Source organism: Tachysurus fulvidraco, chromosome 20 (assembly GCF_022655615.1).
Source record: "Tachysurus fulvidraco isolate hzauxx_2018 chromosome 20, HZAU_PFXX_2.0, whole genome shotgun sequence".
NCBI lineage: Eukaryota > Metazoa > Chordata > Actinopteri > Siluriformes > Bagridae > Tachysurus > Tachysurus fulvidraco.
Window position 1 is genome coordinate 11,593,391 of NC_062537.1, and position 21,906 is coordinate 11,615,296.

At 37.5% G+C, this 21,906-nt stretch overlaps 1 protein-coding gene across 25 annotated transcripts in view; it reads right to left on the reverse strand.

The window, feature by feature from the left end:
- The window catches only part of dlg2 (discs, large homolog 2 (Drosophila)), a 196,739-nt gene that overhangs the window by 143,805 nt on the left and 31,028 nt on the right, over positions 1-21,906 (reverse strand). The window contains exon 1 of one of the 25 annotated variants that reach the window (XM_047804710.1): positions 9,994-10,380. The exons of 23 other annotated variants lie outside the window; for them this stretch is intronic. In XM_047804710.1, the coding sequence (XP_047660666.1) occupies positions 9,994-10,035 (42 nt within the window). In that variant the 5' untranslated portion in view covers positions 10,036-10,380. Of the gene's footprint in view, positions 1-1,251; positions 1,414-9,993; positions 10,381-21,906 lie in introns of those variants that run through there. One more of the 25 variants, XM_047804695.1, reaches the window with a different exon arrangement.

Below are 21,906 nucleotides of genomic sequence, written 5' to 3' on the forward strand. Positions count from 1 at the left end.
AAAGCACCTAATCTAAACTATCTAATTGCAAAAAATCTCATTTTTGAGTTTAGAAATCTAATAATCCAGTTATAATGAAATATACTCCTGACAAAAGAAAATTCTTGTTATACTTCATAGGTTTTTTTTTGTCATGACATCACTTTAATGGTAGATATCAATTCATGACTTTAATGTCTGTATATTAGTGAAACACAATAAGCAGATATTTGTGAATAAATGTACTCTACGCAATAGGATAATGTTTTAAGCTTCACATTGTGTTTGCGTGTGTGTAAAGTATCTATTAGTTTCCCATGTTTATTGGACCAGTGAAGAGGTAACATGAACTTTCTATATTTATTTTCTTTCTTTCCCTTTCTCTCTCTCTCTCTCTCTCTCTCTCTCTCTCTCTCTCTCTCTCTCTCTCTCTCTCTCTCTCTCATACACACACACAAACAACCAATGGAAAGCAGGCCGTAATTGGAGAAGCAGAGTGAACAATAGAGATATTGTACTGAGCTATGGAAAGATAGGCAATGGGATAAAGAATGCACTCAAAAGATATAGACTGGAACTGATCAATAGCAAGTGTGTGAAGAACAGATTCAGCTCACACTTAATCTCCATCTCTCCCTGTCATTCCAGTTTCTCAATCTGTTCCTTTTATTCAAATTTCTTTATTCAGGGCATGTGTGGGTGTGTGTGAGTGGCCAGAATAGACAAGAGCACAAAACAGGGCACAAACCCCAACCACTAATACACAAACACACAACATATGCAAGCCCTCCAACTGCACCAACTGCTCTAAAGTCGAAGTGTTCGATGAGCCACAAGTGTATACTTCCTCACTTCACCATCTCCATCTGCTGCATTCAGAAAATGAGCCTCCTCATAGTCAGCACTCATCTGTAAAGCAGGATGAGTGTAAGAGTGAGAAATGCAGAGAGAAAAAAATGACTAACAAGAATGACAGGAAGGTGAAGGAGTGTGAGAGAAGGATTATGAGATGATGAAGAAGAAGATTCCAGTAAGCCAACTCTGGAGCGAGAAATGTAAGTTTGAGGAATGGTTTCAGAAAGAGAAAGATCCAGAAAGAGAGCAGGACAAGCTACTATGCTGCAGTTTTTTGGAGTTCAGGGACAACAACCTGAAAAATCCGAGCAAGCTAAATCATTCACCATATACATCCTGGAAAAACCTTCTAATCTTCTAGTCCTGTGGCAACACTCAACTAAATCAGCTGTTATAAACCTGATTGTGTGTTCTTACCTCAGAGCTGCTCTGCCACTGCTCCTGCATGGCTGCGAGTGTATAAACACAGGCTTCAGGCAGAATGTACAGTGTGTACAGGCTCGACAGGACGGCTCCCCTCTCTCTAGCCAGTAAAGTGTGTGTGTGTGTGTGTCTGAGATGTGGGGCAGCCCTGAAGTGCTTTCCCATCGCTGCAATCAGCGCTCTGCGGCACATAACAAAGTCCACTGCAGGAATCCCTGCCAAGCAGGAACCAAAAAGACCAGGGCCAGGGTGTACACCCAGAGCTGCTTCAGTGTAACACTGGGGCCCAAGAATGCCACAGAACAGCATGTTTTCTCCAGGATTTGTGAGAAAAGGTCTTACTGCTACCATGAGCTTAGATTTTTACAGACTCAGTACAAAGATACTTTTTGAGGGAGGATACCGATTGAATGTCGGGGTGGGAATGCAAATGTGTGTAATTCGGGCGTGTTTCTGAAACAAGAATTGAAGGATTGATGCATAATGCAGACAATACAAGATGACAGATAAAAGGCTAATAATATTAAATGAGCATTTTTAACATTTTTCAACTCAGTCTCTATCTGCTGCATATACCGTATGTGCAATGGCCAAGGACAAGAGCTGAATGGCATAAAAAGAAAACCTGTTTATAAAGAAGCACTATTGCTGAATTATGTCAAATACATTTATTTAACTCATCAACTCACAGAACACTCATTTGACACTTCGGTCAAAGGTATGTGTACATTACGCTCTAAATCTAAGCCTTTCTGGGTCCTGACGTAGTTTTGTGGGAAAGTATGCATAACAGCTTTTGTAAGACATTCTTTCATCCTGTCTCATCCTGCTAGAGTGGGTTTGAAGTGTGTAGTGAATTGGCTTTACATAGTAAAGCATTTTAAGTATTTGTCAAAACTCAACACCAACACTTACGCTTCCGTTATAGGTGATTTTTCATTAAAGGGGCTTTAGAACTTTTTTCAATACAATAATACTTGCAAAATCTCCTAATTCTTTCATTTCTCTCAGGAAATCCATTTTATCCTGGACAGGATCTTAGTTAATCCAGAGCCTATCCTGGGAACTGTGGGAGCAAGAATAATATGCCAATCTAGGGAGAACACTTCAAGACACTCCACTCCAACACAGACATCCACACACACTCATTCAGGGCAAGCATAGACAATCCACATTCTGGTATGTTTTTGAGAGGAAAGAAGAAACCAGGAACCCAAAAGAAACCAACATCGACATTGGGACCGAAACAAAACTCCATCTAGTAAAATCTAGTCTAGTAATCTTGTTCATGGTTTTCTCTCATACACTACAAATACAGTAGATAACATTGCAAGCATAGGCATAGAACTGTAAACTCAGATGGGTTTTAAAATTCAGTTAAAAATAGATTTCTCAAGAATGCCTTAGTGTCTGTATCAGCTAGCTTTATCACAACAAAGCATTAAACCCTGCCACACCCACCTCTTAGCCTACAATCCTGTTGTCCTGACCAGAGTAGTGACCGATTCATTCACCAACATGACACCAATGCACACAGAATTGACCATAAATAATATAAACATCTAATATTTCTAGTCTCACAAATGATTCAGCTTTCACATGATTCTGTATATAGTACAATTTAGCTCCTTTACAGCTTTTAGTCTAAACAAGTGGAACTCTCTGCCAATTTAGTTAAAGGAAAACCTCCACTACAAACAACTGTAATCATATTTGTTATATTAATTACATTAATTACATTAATTAACATGCCAGAAATACTCTTCAAATATACACTATACAGCCAAAGCTTTGTAGTCATGTTACCATCACACTTATATGTGTTTCAGCCCCAAACTGTTAACACAAATATGGAATCATATAATTAATCACACAATTTCATTTACTGGACGTAAGGGACCCAAACAAGACCTAGTATGGCAATGCTCATGTGCACACGGTTCATGTAGACATGGTTTACAGTGGTTGGTTTGGAAGAGTGGCTTGCACAGAGCCCTGACCACATCCCTGCTGGAAACTGAATGGAACTGTGTACCAGGCGTTCTTGTCTGACCTCAATGTCTGACCTCACTAGCGCTCTTGTGGCTGATGGGGAAATTCCATGCAATACAGCCATACTACAAAAAAAAAAAAAAAAAAAGATACTTTTAACCATATAGTGTATATAATAATGTTTTCTTGCTACTCTACTGCAATTTACTTTTACATTTATTCAGCAGTGCATATGTAATGATAGTTGGAGTGAAAAGTCCAGGTTATACGGTGACTGCACTAACTGCGTGCAGGAACTAAAACAGTGTGAGAAGTGTCTTAGGTGTAATGACCCAGAAAAAAGTTTTTCTGTCAGGCCTGTCACTATTAATGGGAAATTAGCTTAAATCAAAAATCAGAGATTCTGTAGTAGGACACGTAAATGTTGCCTTTATTTGATTGTCTTATCTATCTCTCTCTCTCTCGCTCTCTCTCTCTCTCTCGCTCTCTCTCTCTCTCTCTCTCTCTATATATATATATATATATATATATATATATATATATATATATATATATATATATATATATATATATATATATAGAGCATTTGTTATTATGTATGTACCAAGATTAAAATTCCATACACTGTTGGATGTTTCATCTGGCAACCCAGAATAAAAAAATCATGTTTAATAACTCAGTTGACACATTTGAATTTCCTATATTTAACGTGGGTTTACGGTTAGTTTTAGAATGATTTGTCTGTTGGAATTAGGGGTTACTATATTTGGAAAACAATTATCTATGTTGGCTCTGGATAATTTCATGCCCTATTTTAACTGTATGGCACATTGAACAATACAGATTGTCATGAATCTCTTCATACCAATCTGGCTGTGGATTGAGATCGCTAATGAACAAGACATTGGTGACAATGACAAGGGAAATCTCTGTGGTTTAAAGTCTGAGAGGAACTAACCTCAAAGCATAACCCATCCTCTTCTGTATCTGGGTAAAACCAGATATAATGAGATTCTAAATCATTACAGTAGTAAATGTGTTGAAAGGATTTTCAGTATGAGCAGATTGTGAATAAGAGTAAGGGGATGAGCACAGGCCAGTCTTTATGCTTATAATAGCACTCATTGGACAGTGTAAATCTTCAGTATCCAGGAGAGATTATCTGCTGAAGCATAGGTGAGATAAGGGCATTAAACAGCTTTGGGGAAGTTTGAAACTTTAGGTAGCCACGTGGGACCATCTGCAACAACTAATTATACATTCATCTATTTTCATCCATTTTCATTTATCCTGGGTCACAGGGGACTCAGGGGACTCACAGCACAAGGTGGGTGCAACCCTGGATGGGATGCCAACCAAATACAGGCCATTACTGCACACACACTCACACATTACAGACAATTTATCTTTTACTGAGCAAGTAAACCAGAGTTCATTGGGTACATAAAATCTCCCTACACACAGGGTAAAGGCTGAAATCCAACCGCAACCACAGAGGTGCAAGTAAAAAATAACGAGAAAAAAGAGTTCTTGTGAAACCAGGATGGTAATGATATCACACATGGTTTTGTTACAGCATAACAACAAAGGAGTTCCTCAAAAGCAAGCCTTGACAAGGTTGGTAAGGAAGAACGTGTGGCCTGAACAGAGCTCTGACATCAACCCTAATAAACACCTTTGGGATGTTCTGGAACTGTGAATCTGTGAATCAGTGACAAATCTTACTCATGCTCTTGTGGCTGAATGAACAAATCCCCACAGCCACACTCCATAATCTAATGAAAATCTAATGGTTGTTAGAGTAGCAAAGTGGGACTATACTCCTCTCTGAATGGTACCACCATTAGAGTAAACTGTGTTGGGAATAGGTGTAGAAGAAATTGTATGAAATGTTCTGCATCCTTGCTAAACTTATCGAAGCTCACAATTATTCAAGTATAAAACATGTAATATGAGGCATATTGTGTTTTCTTAAATCACCATTTTATTGCTCTGGGAGCGTATAATTACAAGTATTTTTTCTAATAATCTAACATAAAGCACTTCTCACCTTGTTTAATTAAGTAGAAACTCTTAAAAATGCTTTTGCAATTGAGGTGTGTACAGGAACATTTTTTGGATTGTGATTTTTTTTTATTCTGCATGTAAACACAGCCATAGATGATGAATGAAAGCACTCGAATCACACCCACCCCTCATCACTTGCTCCTCCAATTCTTATGCATGCTCAATAAGTCTCACTTATCTGCTAGAAACAGAAAGTCAAGGTGTTTACATAGTACTTCACTGAATGAGGCTGTACGTTTGCTGATAGGCAGGAAAAAAAAAAGGTTGCCTCATGGTCCTGTAAGAAAGATTTTTCCTCGTCTGTTAGTTTTTGTTACAGAGGGATGCTAGCTCTACTAGCATACACAATGCCAGCCTATCATTAATCAACCTGCTAATTTCAGAGAGAGAGGGAGAGAGAGAGAGAGAGAGAGAGAGAGAGAGAGAGAGAGAGAGAGAGAGAGAGAGAGAAAGAGAGAGAGAGAGAAAGAGAGAGAGGGAGAGACGGATAGACAGACACACACAGAGACACACAGAGAGAAAGAGAGAGAGAGAGAGAGAGAGAGAGAGAAAGAAAGACAAAGAGCAAGAGAGAGAGAGTATTAAGAAAAGAAGAGAAAGCTGCATCTATTCAACCTCCTCCGAAATTTTCACGCACACAGACGTCCTACCACCACCCACACACATCCACCCCCTTAATTTCACACACTTCCGTTTGTCTGCACACGCATCCCACACAAGCAACCAAATGCAACACCCACAGCAACCCACCAACACACACACATAGACACACACACAAAGACCTCTCTGAACCACGACGCCTCCTTCACAATCATTGCATCGATTTCTCATAACTGCTCTGTCACTCTGTGTATTGATCTCATGTTGTTGAAAACACACTCACACACACACCCACCAACACACACACACACACACACACACACACACACACACACACACACACACACACACACACACACACACACGCAGTGTATTCCTCCATCTCTCTGTGAAACACACATGTCCACCTCTGCAATCCTAGAGCACAATGGCAGTCTAATCCGTAGGAAGAGTGCACAGTCTGTTCCTGTTCCTCAGATAAGCCCATTAGGAGCTGCAGCACAGAGTCGGCTACTCACTGTTACTCGCATTTCAAACCAAGACTGAACGTCTGCCTACAACCTCTCCGCAAAAAACACACAACCATTCAAATCTACTCCACACAACCATAAACATAATGATGTCTACTTCGTTCCACCTTTAAATATGAAACATAATTATGGTGCAACCAGATATTAAACATATATATTAAAATGTTTCCATCAGAGTTAAGGCTTTAATTAAAACCCTCTTATTTAAAGTAGACAAAGACGGTCTCTAGGTATATATAATAGACCTAAATATAGTCCTGCAGAGCTTTGTGTGGCTAAGCTACTGTGCTGTAAGTAATGAACTCAGGAAGAACAATACTCATTGACTATTTGTCACTTTTTATGCAGTGTTTAACAAAGTGTTTTGTTTGTTTTTGTTTCAGTGTAGTAATGGGAATAATTATAATATAATCAACACATTCTGTATTCAAACATGCAAATTTTCAAAATTTCTTCTATGTTTTTGTTCAGATTATATATGGACAGCTTTAGGTAATATATGACTATCATTTACAAGATGGCTGCCCTCAGTGACACGACTAATGTTTTCATCAGAATGCTGTTTTGGCCTCCATACCAAAACACATTAAATATTTAATATCACATTACAAGAGAATTTGCAAGAGAGTATGATAAAAAAGGATAAAAAAGGAAACAGAAATTAAAACAGGAGTTGTTGTTAGGACGAGAAGTTCAGCTGTGCTCTAGAAGTTCATGAGGTTATATTTTTTTTAAAAACTACATAGTGTAACAACATAGTTACAACAAAAACAACATAGACTATAAATTATATTACAGCTATGTCATTTATAAAACTCATTTTTAAATAGGATTTATTTTAATTGAGATAAATTTACATTTTAATGCTGTTTTTTATTTTATTTACTTTTCTTTTTTTCCCCCAGCACTTTTCTTTTTTTGCATTAAGAGGCTTAATACTTTTTCCATGCAATCATAAATATGTGTAAGAGTTTCGTAGTTTAAATAGGTTTAGTCGGGTATGTTTAGCCTGTTTAATTTTGAGGCAACATATTTCTGTACACTAATGATTATTTTACAGTCACACTGGCTTTACACGCCAAGATTCTCGACTGTCTCACGCAATCACACTGATGATCTTTGGTCATGAATTGAGATTAGTTGTCTTAGATAGAGGCACGTGGACTGATTTTGTGCTGCTAAAGACAGCCTAAATATCAAACCTTTGGTGTTTTTGATATTTATTAAAAATATGTGTGTGAGCAGTGCTAAGACGTCCATCCTAAAACAACCAATAAGAGGACAGGAAATGATTTACACAAAACTCCCTAGACTGCTCCACACACAGAGGAAGATATGGAGTTCAAAATAAGAACAGTTTGTTGATTTTGGCAGCAGACGGAATGTCTCTATAACATAATATCATCACAGATATATCAGGACAGGACAGAAAAGGTCTACATAGAGATTCACAGAGGATATCTTACAGCTTTTGGGTGCGTAGCTAACAAATGACAAGCTCTACTCATAAACTATTATGAGATAATGTAGCTATTTCATGCACTCCACTTAAAGAGCTACATGCTGCATTGTGCTGCATTGTTGTGCACCAAGAAAGACTGAACGTAGTAATTATCTTCATCATAAAATTTGACATGTGGAACACGTTATCACACAGTCTGTTCTTATTCTTATTAGGATCCTATCGTGCAGTGTGACAAGTAATAATCGGAAAAGACAGCTGGAATCAAAGTCAAAATCTTCAAACAAAAATGGTGATTAAAAAATACAGTAGTAGGCTGATCTGATTAAATCCATGAAACTCTTAAACAATGAACTATTTGACACAATCAAAGAGAATATGCAAGCTACACGTGGTCTTTCAGGACAACAAGCTCGTAATCAATACATTGCCGGACTGTATATGACTGTAAAAAGTATGTTATTCATAATAACACTCTCTAGTGTTTATAACAGTTTATAATCACACCCTCCAGTGTCACCAAAATGAGGATGGATTCCCTTTTGAGTCTGGTTCCTCTCAAGGTTTCTTCCTCTTCCATCTAAGGGAGTTTTTCCTTGCCACAGTCGCCTCAGTTGCCTCAAGCTTGCTCATTGGGAATAAATACAAATATTAACTATTAATAATAATATTAACCTTGAACCTTTGTCTAATATTGTACTAATATTGTATTTCTTATGTTCGGTAAGGCTGCTTTGAGACAATGTATGTTGTTAAAAGCTTTATACAAAAAATGAAATTGAATTGAAGTGAATGGATACTAAACAGCAACACACACCGATCTCCAGCAGCCCCAAATATGGCTGGTAGACTTTTAAATATCATCAGGGTCACATACGGCAATCAGACCTTCTTCAGACAGAAAGATGTAAGATGCCAAGTTAAAGTTTCGGTGAGTGAGTAAGTTTGTATAATGTGTAGAATCAATCCACAAATGTACTGTATGTGTATCTGCTTACTTCGACAAAGGTTATAAGATGATTTATAAACTATTTATTTAAGTTACGCTAAAATATCACTGCACAGTTTACTGGATGGGGGAAACAACTGCATACAAACCATAAGAACCTTCATATATATATATATATAAAACACACTGGTATAAACACACCGCTAAGTGTGATATGAATTACACTTACCGGATACAATATGAAGTTTCTTATGGTTTGTCAACAGTTGTATATAATAAAACAGATGCAAATATTTCATGCAGAAACTCTTCAAAATAAAGATTGATTTTGATAGTGGAAGGCTGCAAATGACTGACTCATTTAGGTCAATTTACACTTTAATTAATGTCAATGAGCGTTAAGGGCCTTCCTCAGTGGCCCACTTTCTGATTGGTTAGACAACATATTAACCACTAGGCTACCACAACCCCTATTGAAATATAATTATACATGCAGCACATGGACAGACACAGTGCGACGCAAAAAAAGGGAAAAAGAGAAACAAAAATTAAGTCTCGGGGAGCAGGAAATAAATTTGTCATAAGAGAAGCATCTTACATTTGCATAGCAAGTCCTCTGCCACAACTTTTAAATGTCTTAATCCCTGCACCTGCAGAATACCCACTTTCCTTATCAAACCCTTGTCCAGTCACCTGACAAGTGCCACGGCTGTGTATCAAAAGTTATGTGCAACTTGAGCTCAGACAGACAGACAGACAGACAGACAGACAGACAGACAGACAGAGCAAAACGACGGAACGCAGCCCCCACTACACACTCTAATTATCAGTGAAACTATCACAAAAAACAACTCATGCAACTCAGAGAAAGAGTGGAACATAGATAAAAGTCTTTATTGTTAAGAATACTGCAACTTTCTCGCTCACTATTACCTGATTGAATAAATGAATGCACTCACACCAGAGCTCTCAAAACAGCATGGATAAACTTTTTTACTCCCATGTTTCTTTCCAAAGAAGAATCAAAGTTTAAGCTGCGCAGAAATTTACCGATGTGACACAGATGGTACTTGCGCTCATTATCATAACCACACACCTGCTCGCATCATGTTCGCATCAGTTCCTTTTTGTCTTACCTTCTCGTTTGTCCTCAGTGCACAATAACATGCAAAAAACATTGTAGTTCTCCTGTGGCATAAGTGTCGCTGTAACGTCGGAGGTTCTTAGACAAAAAAAAAGAGAGAGGAAGTGGAAGGATGGAAGTGGCTTACATTCCTAAGATCATGTCAGTGCATCTCGAATTCCTCTGCAGCTGTGTGCTCTGCTATTGCACTCATGCACACATGCACTCACGAACGGTGGGCATGCAGGAAGAGCTGTACTACGCCTTACTGCAGAAACAAATATTTTAGCTGACAACGGTCAAAGATGCAAAGCTACAGGAAGAACAGCCTGACTTTGACTCCCCCTTCTTTCTCTCTCGCTCTCTTTCTCACATAATCCTCTCTCTCCATCTCCATTGCGCTCCAGAAAAAGGCGGATGTAGGAGGACTTCAAAGACGACTTGTTACTCTGAGCTGTGGAACTGCATCAGATTCAACACATGGTCGATACTCTGGCGAATCTAAGATAAGAAGTGGTGTCTGGTACTGACAAAGAACAGTCTGAAGGTTCGCCATTTATACATTTGTTCAAGCAAACACACCCTTTGAAACACAACCTACCACACACACACAACTATTTTGCAATTGTATTACAGCAACATCAGCAAAAAATTCTTGCCCGTATGGAGAGATGTGACCAGGAGATCTCGTCTCAACTGCGCATTACTTGCAGAACGTCTTGTCAAATGTGCAGACAACCGCAGGCTTATGCATGTTTTCTGATTTGAATAAATCAGATGCACTACATCTGCCAGGCATAAGCATCAGGGGTGAGCTTTATCAATATGCATAATAATATGCACACCTATTAAAATGCAAATACAAGAAAACAGCCACAGAGTAGTGGTGAAATTAATAAAGCAGAGCCTTTGTGTAAGTTGTGACTAAAATTACAATAAGAATTTCAAAATCTTAACATTTTTAGGGCTTCCATATAAACAGCTTCTCATATATCTCTGTATGTATATAATAGTATGTACACCTCAAAAATGGCTGGCACACATACATACCATAATCCACTGCTGCCTGAATGCACTGCATTTTAACACCTAAGACAGATGAAAGTTTTAGAAAGTTTTGTTGTACTCAAGAATGATGGCCACTAGGGGGTGTAACATTGACTCAAGTGATATTAGATCACTATGCATCCTCTTTGGCACTAACCAACACTAACCAGAATACTAAAGCTAATGGACATAAGCATAGAAATGTAATAAAAAATTTTAAAACTTCTGTCACCCCGAGAAGTTCAGACAAGCGGTAGAAAATGAATGAATGAAAAACTTCTGTCACCTGTGAGTCAAAATACTAGATATAGTTATACCGTGCTCTCTCTCTCTCTCTCTCTCTCTCTCTCTCTCTCTCTCTCTCTCTCTCTCTCTCTGAGAACATGTGTGTGTGTGTGTCTGTGTGTGATGTTGGCACGAGGTGACATGGTGCGGGAAGAATAAGAGATGCTTTATAGAATATATTTTTGGTGCCAGTCTCCCTGTTACCACGGTAACTATTTCTACTGTGGACCCTGCCTTTACAGTATAGATTAGCCGAGAAAGAGAAAGATAAGTCTGAAACAGAAAAATGGATTATGGAAAAAAATAGGAAAATAGAATTTGCACTTACGGAAAGTAAATCTGTGGTGTGCTTTCAATTGTAGCATGAAAGGGATTACTGTAAGTATTCAAAAAGGAAGCAGTGTAAGACTATAATATCTTGCTAGCTAGAGCTAGTATACCTTATGACATCCTACCAAATGTCCGTGAAATTCGTTTTGTTTAATCAAGTGCCCAAAGCATTAATTTACTGCTTTATGAAGTAGCATACATGATGACATCCCACCTAATTTAGCAAAATTCATTGTTTAATCAACTGCATGCAGCATAAATCTACTATCATAATGTTTATGACGATTGTTCTATATACTGGAGGGTAGGTGCAGATATAGAATATGGATAGCTTGTGTTTTTGACTGGAGGTTTAGATGAGAAGACAGAAATTATTGAAGGCTAGTGTGCAGATAGTAAGTGAGACTAGATAGAAGGATAACATGTAAATAAGTAGTATGAATAGGAAGTGTGCAGATACAGAGTGTGAAAGGATAGCAATGCAGATAGATAGTGGAACTGTGCAAAGAGGGTGAATGTAAGCCCAAAAAAAGAGTTTGCTAGCTAAGGATTTTAAATGTAATTCCTAAAATTAGAAACGATAAGGCAAAAATGCTTCAGTTGCTTTAAACCACCCTCTGAATGGAGAAGATGTGTGTGGCACATTCATTTAGTCATCAGGTGAATGTGTGTGGGTATGAAGCATGTATTACCGTTAGACTATTCCCACACAATCCCATATAAACTACTCTTAGTTAAATGTCACTGGCATTTTTACCCACACTGATGTTCTCTCCTGCCTGTGACGCATTCAAGGCTCAAAAACAGACAGAAATAGAAAGCAAGAGTGAGCATAAGTCCAAAAAAGCTGCAAACAGGACAATGTTGCAACCAAGCCAAATGCTTTAACACATATAAATATAACTCCACCTAAAGCAACTTCCACTGAGAGGGTGAGTCATTCACACACAAAGGCTTCAAAGGTCAGCTGCACACATTTGTCATGACTAACATTACAGTGAGGGGTGAGGCATCCATCCATCTCTCCATCCATTAAACCCACACATACACATGTTCACCACATCACATTATGAAGTATAAAGTAAAGCCAACCCACAGACTCAGAATGTCCTTCTAGCTAAACAACCTTTATAATATTCAATCAAACCCACTTTACCCATGACTGACAGATGAAATGAGACTGAAAAATACGGCAGATGGACTTGCCTTCGGTTCTTTATCCAAATCCCTCTGGTCACAGTATATAAAGGAATTAGTGCTGAATTATTTCAAAACATAACAGAAAACTTAATATGGTTGCTCAAATGGTTGCAGTCACCTTAAGAGATGACTAGCATAATATCTTGTTCATGCTTTTTATTTGTTCAGTTCTTCTGAGCTTCTGTTTGAAAGAGTAAGTAAGGACAAGTTTTGGCCATATTGTGGCATGGTTATTAAGGGTCCCTGAGGGGTTGGGGGTTCATGCCCTGTGTCATTGCAAACAGGCACAGAGCTGTATGCAGCAAACTGTTAACACCCTCTCTACACATGCACACACACAAACACACACAAACACGCACAGAGTGTTAATGAGGATCCCATGATAGTAGAAGAGAAGAGAAGAGAAGCGAAAAGAACAGAAGAGAAGAGAAGAGAAGAGAAGAGAAGAGAAGAGAAGAGAAGAGAAAAAAAGAAGAGAACTATGAGTTCCAAATAATTTTTAAAAAATGCTAAAAAAAAAAAAAAAAAAAGTGTTCTCTGAAATCACCATTCTTTTCTGTCCCATACACTTCTGCTAACATAGACTGGACTGACAACAAACTAAGATCACTATAAAAGACAATAAATTCTTAAGTTTTTAAAATAACAAATTAAAAAAAAATCAATCAACCAATCAGTAAACAAACAAACTACAATTTGTGTTATGTCGTTATTGGCAACTACACACCTTTTCAAAAACGAGGAACGGCTGGTCTCTAAATGCCCGTAAGGATGTGAACTATCACTACATCATTAGTGCTGGTACTCTACCTTCAGCCTTCTCTAAAGTCTGTCAGAATATTTCTACACAATCATTACACAGCTGGACAAAACACCACTAATTACAAGGCCCTAGACTTCTCAATCATTCATTTAATGTTACAGCCACTTTGTAGTATTGATATGTGTTAATTGCTATCTTAGGACAATATTTATCGTTCAAAATTATTTGCTTTATGACCCACAGTGGGCTGTAATCAGGCAAGCGGAGGGCCAGTAGGCCAGTTGTGGACTGCTAAACGTTTTTAGTCACAGACGTTCGACTCAGACCTCTGGGTTTAAACAGAATGCACTGTTCAGGCTTATTACTACTGAAAGCCACTTTCATAACATGCTGTAATTTTGTAAATTTATTTCTGCATATAAACTTCTTAAACCCAACCACAAAGAGGAAAGAATGAAGGGACAGAAATTTAAAAATGACAAAACATAAAGCATCAGAATGCATAATTTTTTTTACTAATCAGGTTATCATTGACTAGGGTTTTGTCTTAATTTCCAAATTTTGTATATTGATATATTGTATACTGTTTCTTGAGTTACTAATCCTTTCTACTTACATTATCACAAAGCATGAGGTATTAAAAACACTGTTTCCACCATTGAGAGCTGCAGAAGTAGTTACTTGGCTTGGCTGAAATTGTATTTTATTATATACTGTATTTTCAATTTTGTTCACAATTTAATTGGATGTTCCACTCATACACTAAATATAAGTCATATCTAATGTCCCTAAGAATCGACCTGGCATAAAATTCTGCTCCTGATAGAATCATTACCTGTGATGCTGTTTGCTTTAAGCCTTTATGTCCATATGGAATAAAAGAAACATGTGTGCCATTTTCAGGGACTTGAGTCTATATAAAATGTATTTATTTCAGAATGTTGTATTTATATATTTAACATATTTACATATTTAACATCGCACGGCATTCCTTAGTGTTTTGAATGCACTGACATTTCACAAAACCTTCATTGTTGATTGGGGTTCAGTAAATAAATCCTGAAGGGCACATCATTTCAGTACACTTAACAGTGATTCATACTGACATCTAATTCTCCTCATTGTCATAGGTTACATATTAGTGTAACAGTGATGGGTCTGTGTGTAATCTGCTGTCAGTTAAAGAGGAAAGGTTTTAAGAGAGGAAAATGATTTTGCAACATAGCATTTTAGATGATCAGAGCAAAACCTCTGTTACTTGTGTGTCTCAATGTACTAGACCAAAGTTGCATGGTGCTCACTCTCTCGACAGTAAACAGCTGCCTGTATGAGCTCAGAAATTTTATGCAACTGATCACAGGCAATACATCATCTTCATCATCATCATCGTCGTCGTCATCGTCGTCGTCGTCGTCGTCATCATCATCATCATCATCATCATCATCATCATCATCATCATCATCATATCTAACCCATCCTCCAAATCAGACAAACACGCTCTCCTCTTCTGCATATAAAAATCATCCTCCTGAGCTTTCTTTCACTCAAAGCTTAAGATCAGACCCTCGGATCATTTTCGGATCAGCACTTTAACCTTTAACTTAGGGCCAGGCAATAAAATCTCGGGCAAAATAATATCCTTGGAATATAATTTAAAAATCACTACAAATGAGATACTCAGAAAGTTTTAATAACAAATCAAACAAGTTAAAGACCAACAGGTATGTGAGCAGTCCTATATGTAAACTGTAATCCAAGGACAAACCTATTTTATATACAAAAACAATACTGGATGTGTCTAACCTTAATAAACCAAAGTCCGCTAATCGAGCATTCAAGACGGTGCATGACCACCATAGCAACCAGAGCGAGACACTGGAGGCATATGTGCTACATCTGAATTTAGTCACCATAACATTCTCAAACTGCTGTTCATTCTATGTGACAGGGCAGCTAATGAGCTAACTGCCCTCTTCTGTATATACAAACTCCTAGTCATCCATGTTTGGTTAGAGTCAGTTAGAATGTCAGAGGAGAGGGAAACGCCAACAGCTGTGATATCATGAGGATTCAATCTCAGGATTTCACTGGTGTCATTTTTTCTGGACAAAAGCTTTTCTGATGTACCACTAGGTAATAAAACACCATTTACATGAGGCTTTGGGGTGTGTTCATTGTGCTGTGGAAATACTCATTGTACTCTCAGAAATACATCTTTATATCTTTAAAAAATTAAAAGAGATGTTAAAAGGACTCTTAGTATAAACAAATATAATATATACATTAAATAAAAGTGTAGACATTAGCATGACTTCTGTTCATAGAGTATATGTCTTTTTAAACATATTTTGTTCTAATTTGTAAAATCATGTCATAATTTTAATACTGAAATAATACAGATACTGTGAAACATAAAAAAAATATTTAACAGCACTAAATATTTACTTAATTTTAAATCCATTTTGTTGGTATTTTGTTCAAAGCATCAAATTATATATTGCTTAATGCAAATATGCAATCTTCTGTGGTCCCTTTTAATAAATTAAGTCTATGGATTATTTTTTTATGTTTCCATAAATTAGGGGCCTTGATTTTATCATGCATGTCTGATCTAGCTCTGAAATATCATCCCTCTCCCCATTTTTCTCCACATGGACACTTTGTACCTGAACCTTCTGAGAAAAGCATGAACACAGCTCAATAACAGCTCTGATGCAATTAGAGACAGAGAATAAAAAAACAGATATAATATTAGTATTGGCTGATAAGGTAAGAATTATGTCTGCATCAGTTCCTGTTCAATGATATGCACCACTTAGCTCACTTCAAATGCTAATGTCAGCATACCATAGTATTAATATTTAAAGGATGTGTCTAAAAAACAATCGATGCACAGACAAGAGAGAACACTGCTGTCACTTCCTCATGTGTCATTCTGCAACTGCAGTAAACACTTAACACCAGTTACGTAGTGATTAGCATTGACACTATGTTTATTACATCAGGTCTTCCAAAACATGCAAACTGTGTGTGTGTGTGAGTGAACAACTCAATGTTTCCACACCATCCAGAGAAGAAAAAGTAGTAAGACAAAGTAAGGAGACAAGAGGAGGGAAAGAAAAGGACAGAAGAGGAATAAGAAAGCTGGAGGTGGAGAGAAGAGGAGAGGAGAGGCAAGGAAAAGAAAGTGTGGTCAAGTAGCACTAACAATCCAGTTAAAAAAAAAAACTTGGCAGCATCAGGGCACTGATACATTACACACACGCACACACATACACACACACACACACACACACACACACACACACACACACACACACACACACAGTGGGAGGCATTTCGTTCAGCACTAACCTACCAAAACTATTACATAACTCCCACTACCCAGAATCATGAAGCGATAGAGATAGAAAAAGAAAGAGAGAGAAAGAAAGAGTGCGCGCGAGAGAGAGAGAGAGGGAGGGAGGGAGAGAAATGTTGACTGAAGAAAAGGGGGTTGGGTGGACGTGCATACTTTCAAGAGGGCTTAAAATAGTAGGAAGACACACAGTATCTACAACAGTAAAACAAAAAAAATCAAAACTGTGAATTCCCAAGATAGCAGATATATAAACCAAACCTCTCAATAAAAAGATAGGTTAAGGCCTATCTTTATATAAATAAATATAGATTTTTGTGGGGAAGTTGTGGCCTAATGGTTAGAGAGTTTGACTCCTAACACTAAGGTTGTGGGTTCGAGTCTCGGCCAGGAAGGCACCGAACCCCCCAACTGGTTCCCAGGCGCTGCAGCATAAATGGCTGCCCACTGCTCCGGGTGTGTGTTCACGGTGTGTCTGTGCACTTTGGATGGTTTAAATGCAGAGAATGAATTCTGAGTATGGGTCACCATACTTAGCCGTATGTCATGTCACGTCATATGGTCATTGCCTGTTTTGTAACCTTTTTTTTTTTTTTTTTGCAAACTTTGCAGTTGGCTAAATCTCTCCTGCCTGACAACAAACTCTCACATTTAAATAATGTGCATTATTTTGAAATCGTCTGGTTGTAAAGGAAATACATTTTCAGTTAAATAGTGGCTGAAATAAGTTCCCTGCTTCAAAGTAATTTATGTTTATTAAATGATTATTGAAAATTCAGCCACTTTACTGTTGTACTGGTATTGTTTTAATATGTATTAACGACAGTATAAATCCATGCTACCTTTAAAGTTAATAAAACTATGGCAGGTGTAATATAATAACCTAAGACCAGTATACTGTAAGCGCTTAGTGTTTGTATCTGGAAAGAAGCTAGCATTAGAGTACACTAATAAATTGTCTATTAAAATGATGATCAACATGTACCGTATGTGTATGTAGGCTAATCTTTTTCTAAAATAGCAGTGTTTATCTTTCACTTCTCAGAATCTCTTCACTTATTCAGAGCTCCAAAATTTTACTTATTCTTCTCATATATGCACGGGTCCTCCAGGTTCTCCAATGTCCTCCTACTGTACCACCCAGAAACAAGCCAATATGTGGATTGGCTGCTCTGAATCACCTTTAGGATGAGCATGGTGCCCTGTGACGACCTGACGTCCCATCCAGTGGGTATATTTACTAGGATGAAGAAGTTACTGAAGATGAATAAATGAAACAAATGAATGAATAAATAAATGAATGAATTCCACAGGAACACATAAATGTTGGAAGTAAGTTTGGGCTTCAAGCTATGCTAATATTTTGCTTATTGTTTAATTCAAAATTGGCCATGATAATCAAAGTTAATACATTATTAAAAGTAAACTATTAGTAAAGTGTTAATTATAACAATAGTGTACCAAGAGTATATTTACATTCCTCTTTACCATAATAATTTCCTTGAGGAAATTTCCTAAATCTCCTCTGCATCGAGCATAGCAAAAGTAAAGCAGGGTTCTTCCATTGTAGTTGAAATTCCCCTTTTGCTCCATTGTTAGTTTCTTCTAATCTACACATACATCTAGGCAGATATAAAAAAAAATACATAGATATGCTTTTGTATTTGAAAAAGCACATTTTTTTGTGTTGTAACTGCCAACATTTACCCAGGAGGTGATTTAAGATGCTCTCCAATTAAATCGAGAAAAGTTGCTGGAAGTTCATTTATTCATTTTCTACCGCTTATCTGCTAGCATCACTCACACTACGGACAATTTTCCAGAGATGCTAATCGTCCTACCATGCATGTCTTTGGACCGGGGGAGGAAACCGGAGTACCCGGAGGAAACCCCCGAGGCACGGGGAGAACATGCAAAACTCCACACACACAAGGCGGAGGCGGGAATCGAACCCCCAACCCTGGAAGTGTGAGGCAAACGTGCTAACCTCTAAGCCCCCATGCCCTTGCTGGAAGTTATGAAAAACAAATTTGACTTAATAGAATCAGCATATACCTGTCATCATTGTGTATCATCTTACTAATATGTGCAGCTTAGAAGAGTGGATGATGGCTAAGTAGGCATAATGACAGGACAGCTTTCTGCTATTTAGCCATTTGGAATGGGATTTTGTGGATGTGAATGTGTGAGCCACTGGGAGGTTAGTACATGCCAAATTCTAAAAAAAAAACTGGGACTGTGCTCTTTGCCGAACTGCATCCTCCTTTTTCTCACATTCTTTCTGGCCTTTCTTTCATTCTCTTGTCTTTCTCCTTAGCTCTCTGGAGAATCATTATTCTCTTCCTGTATCGTGGTCTTTTGTGCTTTTGAACTTGCATGTGTGTCCCAGGAAACCCAAGCTGATTATGGTTCTGAGCTGTTGTTTTTTTTTTTTTTTCTGTAAGAAAGCGTAAGTAGCATCAGCCACAGCTTGGGTGAGGATAGAGAGAGTATACAGCATTGTAACACCCTCTGTCTCCATGGATATATCTATAAATTATCTTTTTGTTTGTTGTTCTGCATTCAATTTTACAGAGCAGGAAACTCTCTGACGAACGCTGCAGTGAATCCACAAATCTTCTCAACAGAGCGAGAAAAGAGTCCCACTTGTTTTGCATCTGTTCTTCCCATCTAAATATTCCTCAGTTTTCTCTGGCTTTCTGTAGCTTTTTCCAAACATCTCTCTCTCTCCCTCTCATACTCTCAATTTCTTTCCCTACACTTTTACTACACTTTAGTACCTTTAGCATCATACACCAACATTAATGAAGTTCAGTTAGATGCAAAAGCCATATAAACACAAATTCATTATATTCATTCTGAACTGGGACCATAAAATTACCAAAAAAAAAAAAAAAACAATAACAGGAAACTTCAAGGACAGTTACTTAAGAAATAAGCATAAAACACATCTAATAGACCTGTATGTCTGTAACTCCATCTTCACCTTTAAATCAGAATTCAAACTCCTCTGTGCTTGAATTTCAGCCAGAATTATTTAACACTTATATTATTTAGCTGTAAGCAAAAGAGCCTGTGAAAAGTGTGAGATATGGGTATAGACATTTTTTTTTAATTTAAAATTGCAAATATTTACAACAAAGAATGTAAATGTTCAAGAATTTTTAAGAATATTTAATAAAGATTCTGGACATTTAATAAATATTCTGGAAGTTCTCCTTTAAAATGTATTAACTGCTTTGTACAAAATGTCAGACCGTCCTCATGTCTAATCTCTTCTATATGAATCATATGGACTTGCACAAACGTGTGGAGTCCATGCCAGCTCAAGTGCACACTAATTTTGCTATTAAAGCAAAAAGGGCACAGAAGAAAAACATGTACAATACTCCTGTACTGGACCCAACTGTATCAGTTAAAGTTAAGAAAGTAGATCTTTAACCTTCTTTTCCCATTCAGTTATTCAGTATATGGATCGTATGGAAATCTTACCAATTCTATACCAAATTAACAATTTTGGCCCCTGACCATTAGGGCAGATGTTTTCAAACACACCAATGTTTGCACCAAAATAAATCAAAGAGGAAAAACTGTATTGAGAAACAATGTTCGTAGACAACCGACAGACACGTCGGTGCATAATTATATTATATGTGTAATATCTGACTCTTTCACCTATACAACGATTGTATAGTAAACGTCCATAATGCTTGTACATAACACAACACATACGTTCATAGTGATGTTTCCTTCACTATTAGCTACAGCCTTTTGCAGCTTCTATTTCCATTCAATTGTTACAACCAATTGCCCTAATTTCCATTGTGGACAATGTTTGTGTGTTCTCCCTTGATTTTTTTTTTTTTGCAGCAGGGCATGGAGTGCCCTCATTGACCAACAAAATAAGTAGATAAGCTCTAGTGTAAGAAATCCATGTGACAGACTTATCCTCTCATTTAAACATCACCAGAGGAGCCACCAGACCAGACAGATACATGATACCCTGTGTGGAACAAGTAGGAGACCAGCTCCATTTATTTACCCCTTTTCCCTTGTGGAGAGTTTTGTGGTGTGTAATAAAGGATAGAATAATGTATAATTCTGTTTCTGTAACAAGTTTTAGATTAGTTAGCCAACCAAACTGTAGTTATTCCTTTTCTTTTGTTATTTTAGTGTATGCTTGTAAATGAAGTGCATCCAGTAACCACAGTTTGAATTTAAGACATTTAACTAAATCGATAAAATCTTACTGATATTTAGTAAGTGTTCAGCGGTTTGGGCTTTGGGTGGGAATTGAGTCCATGCTATCATTCATTCATTGTACGAGCCACTCTCGGTGGCACTAAATTTATATAATCGTCCATAACTCAAAAGATAAAAAAAAAAACGTTATGTAACTTCATTTTGAAATACCTTTCATTGGCGATTCACTTTCATTTCAGATATGTACATGACTGAGACTAGGTACATAAGAGCCACAATAGAAAATACACCAACTCAACCAAACCCTTCCTGGAGCTTAAGAACATGGCTCAAGCACTGAATCAAATAAACCCTGGCTTCCTAACAGCTGATGCCACAGAACTGCATGTTCTAGTCAAAGGCTGTCAGCTTGACTACCTTCACCATTACGACTGAGGTTTGACTGAGAGAAAATCGAATAAACTAAAGGAACCCGTACTGCAGCACACAATATTTAAAGAAAGCGCACATTAGTGATATCTTTCAGTCATTGTGGCAGCAGGATTTAATGCACAGCACAGAGCTTTGCAGGTTTACTTTGCAGAGTCATAAGAAGGCATTGTTAAATCATTAAATGTGAGAGAAGATGGAGTGTACAGGGAAGATAGTGAAACAGAATGATCAGACTATTACACTGTACTCATGATGATAACACACATTCATAAAAAAAAGTCACACTACCATTGTACTAGCACAAATAA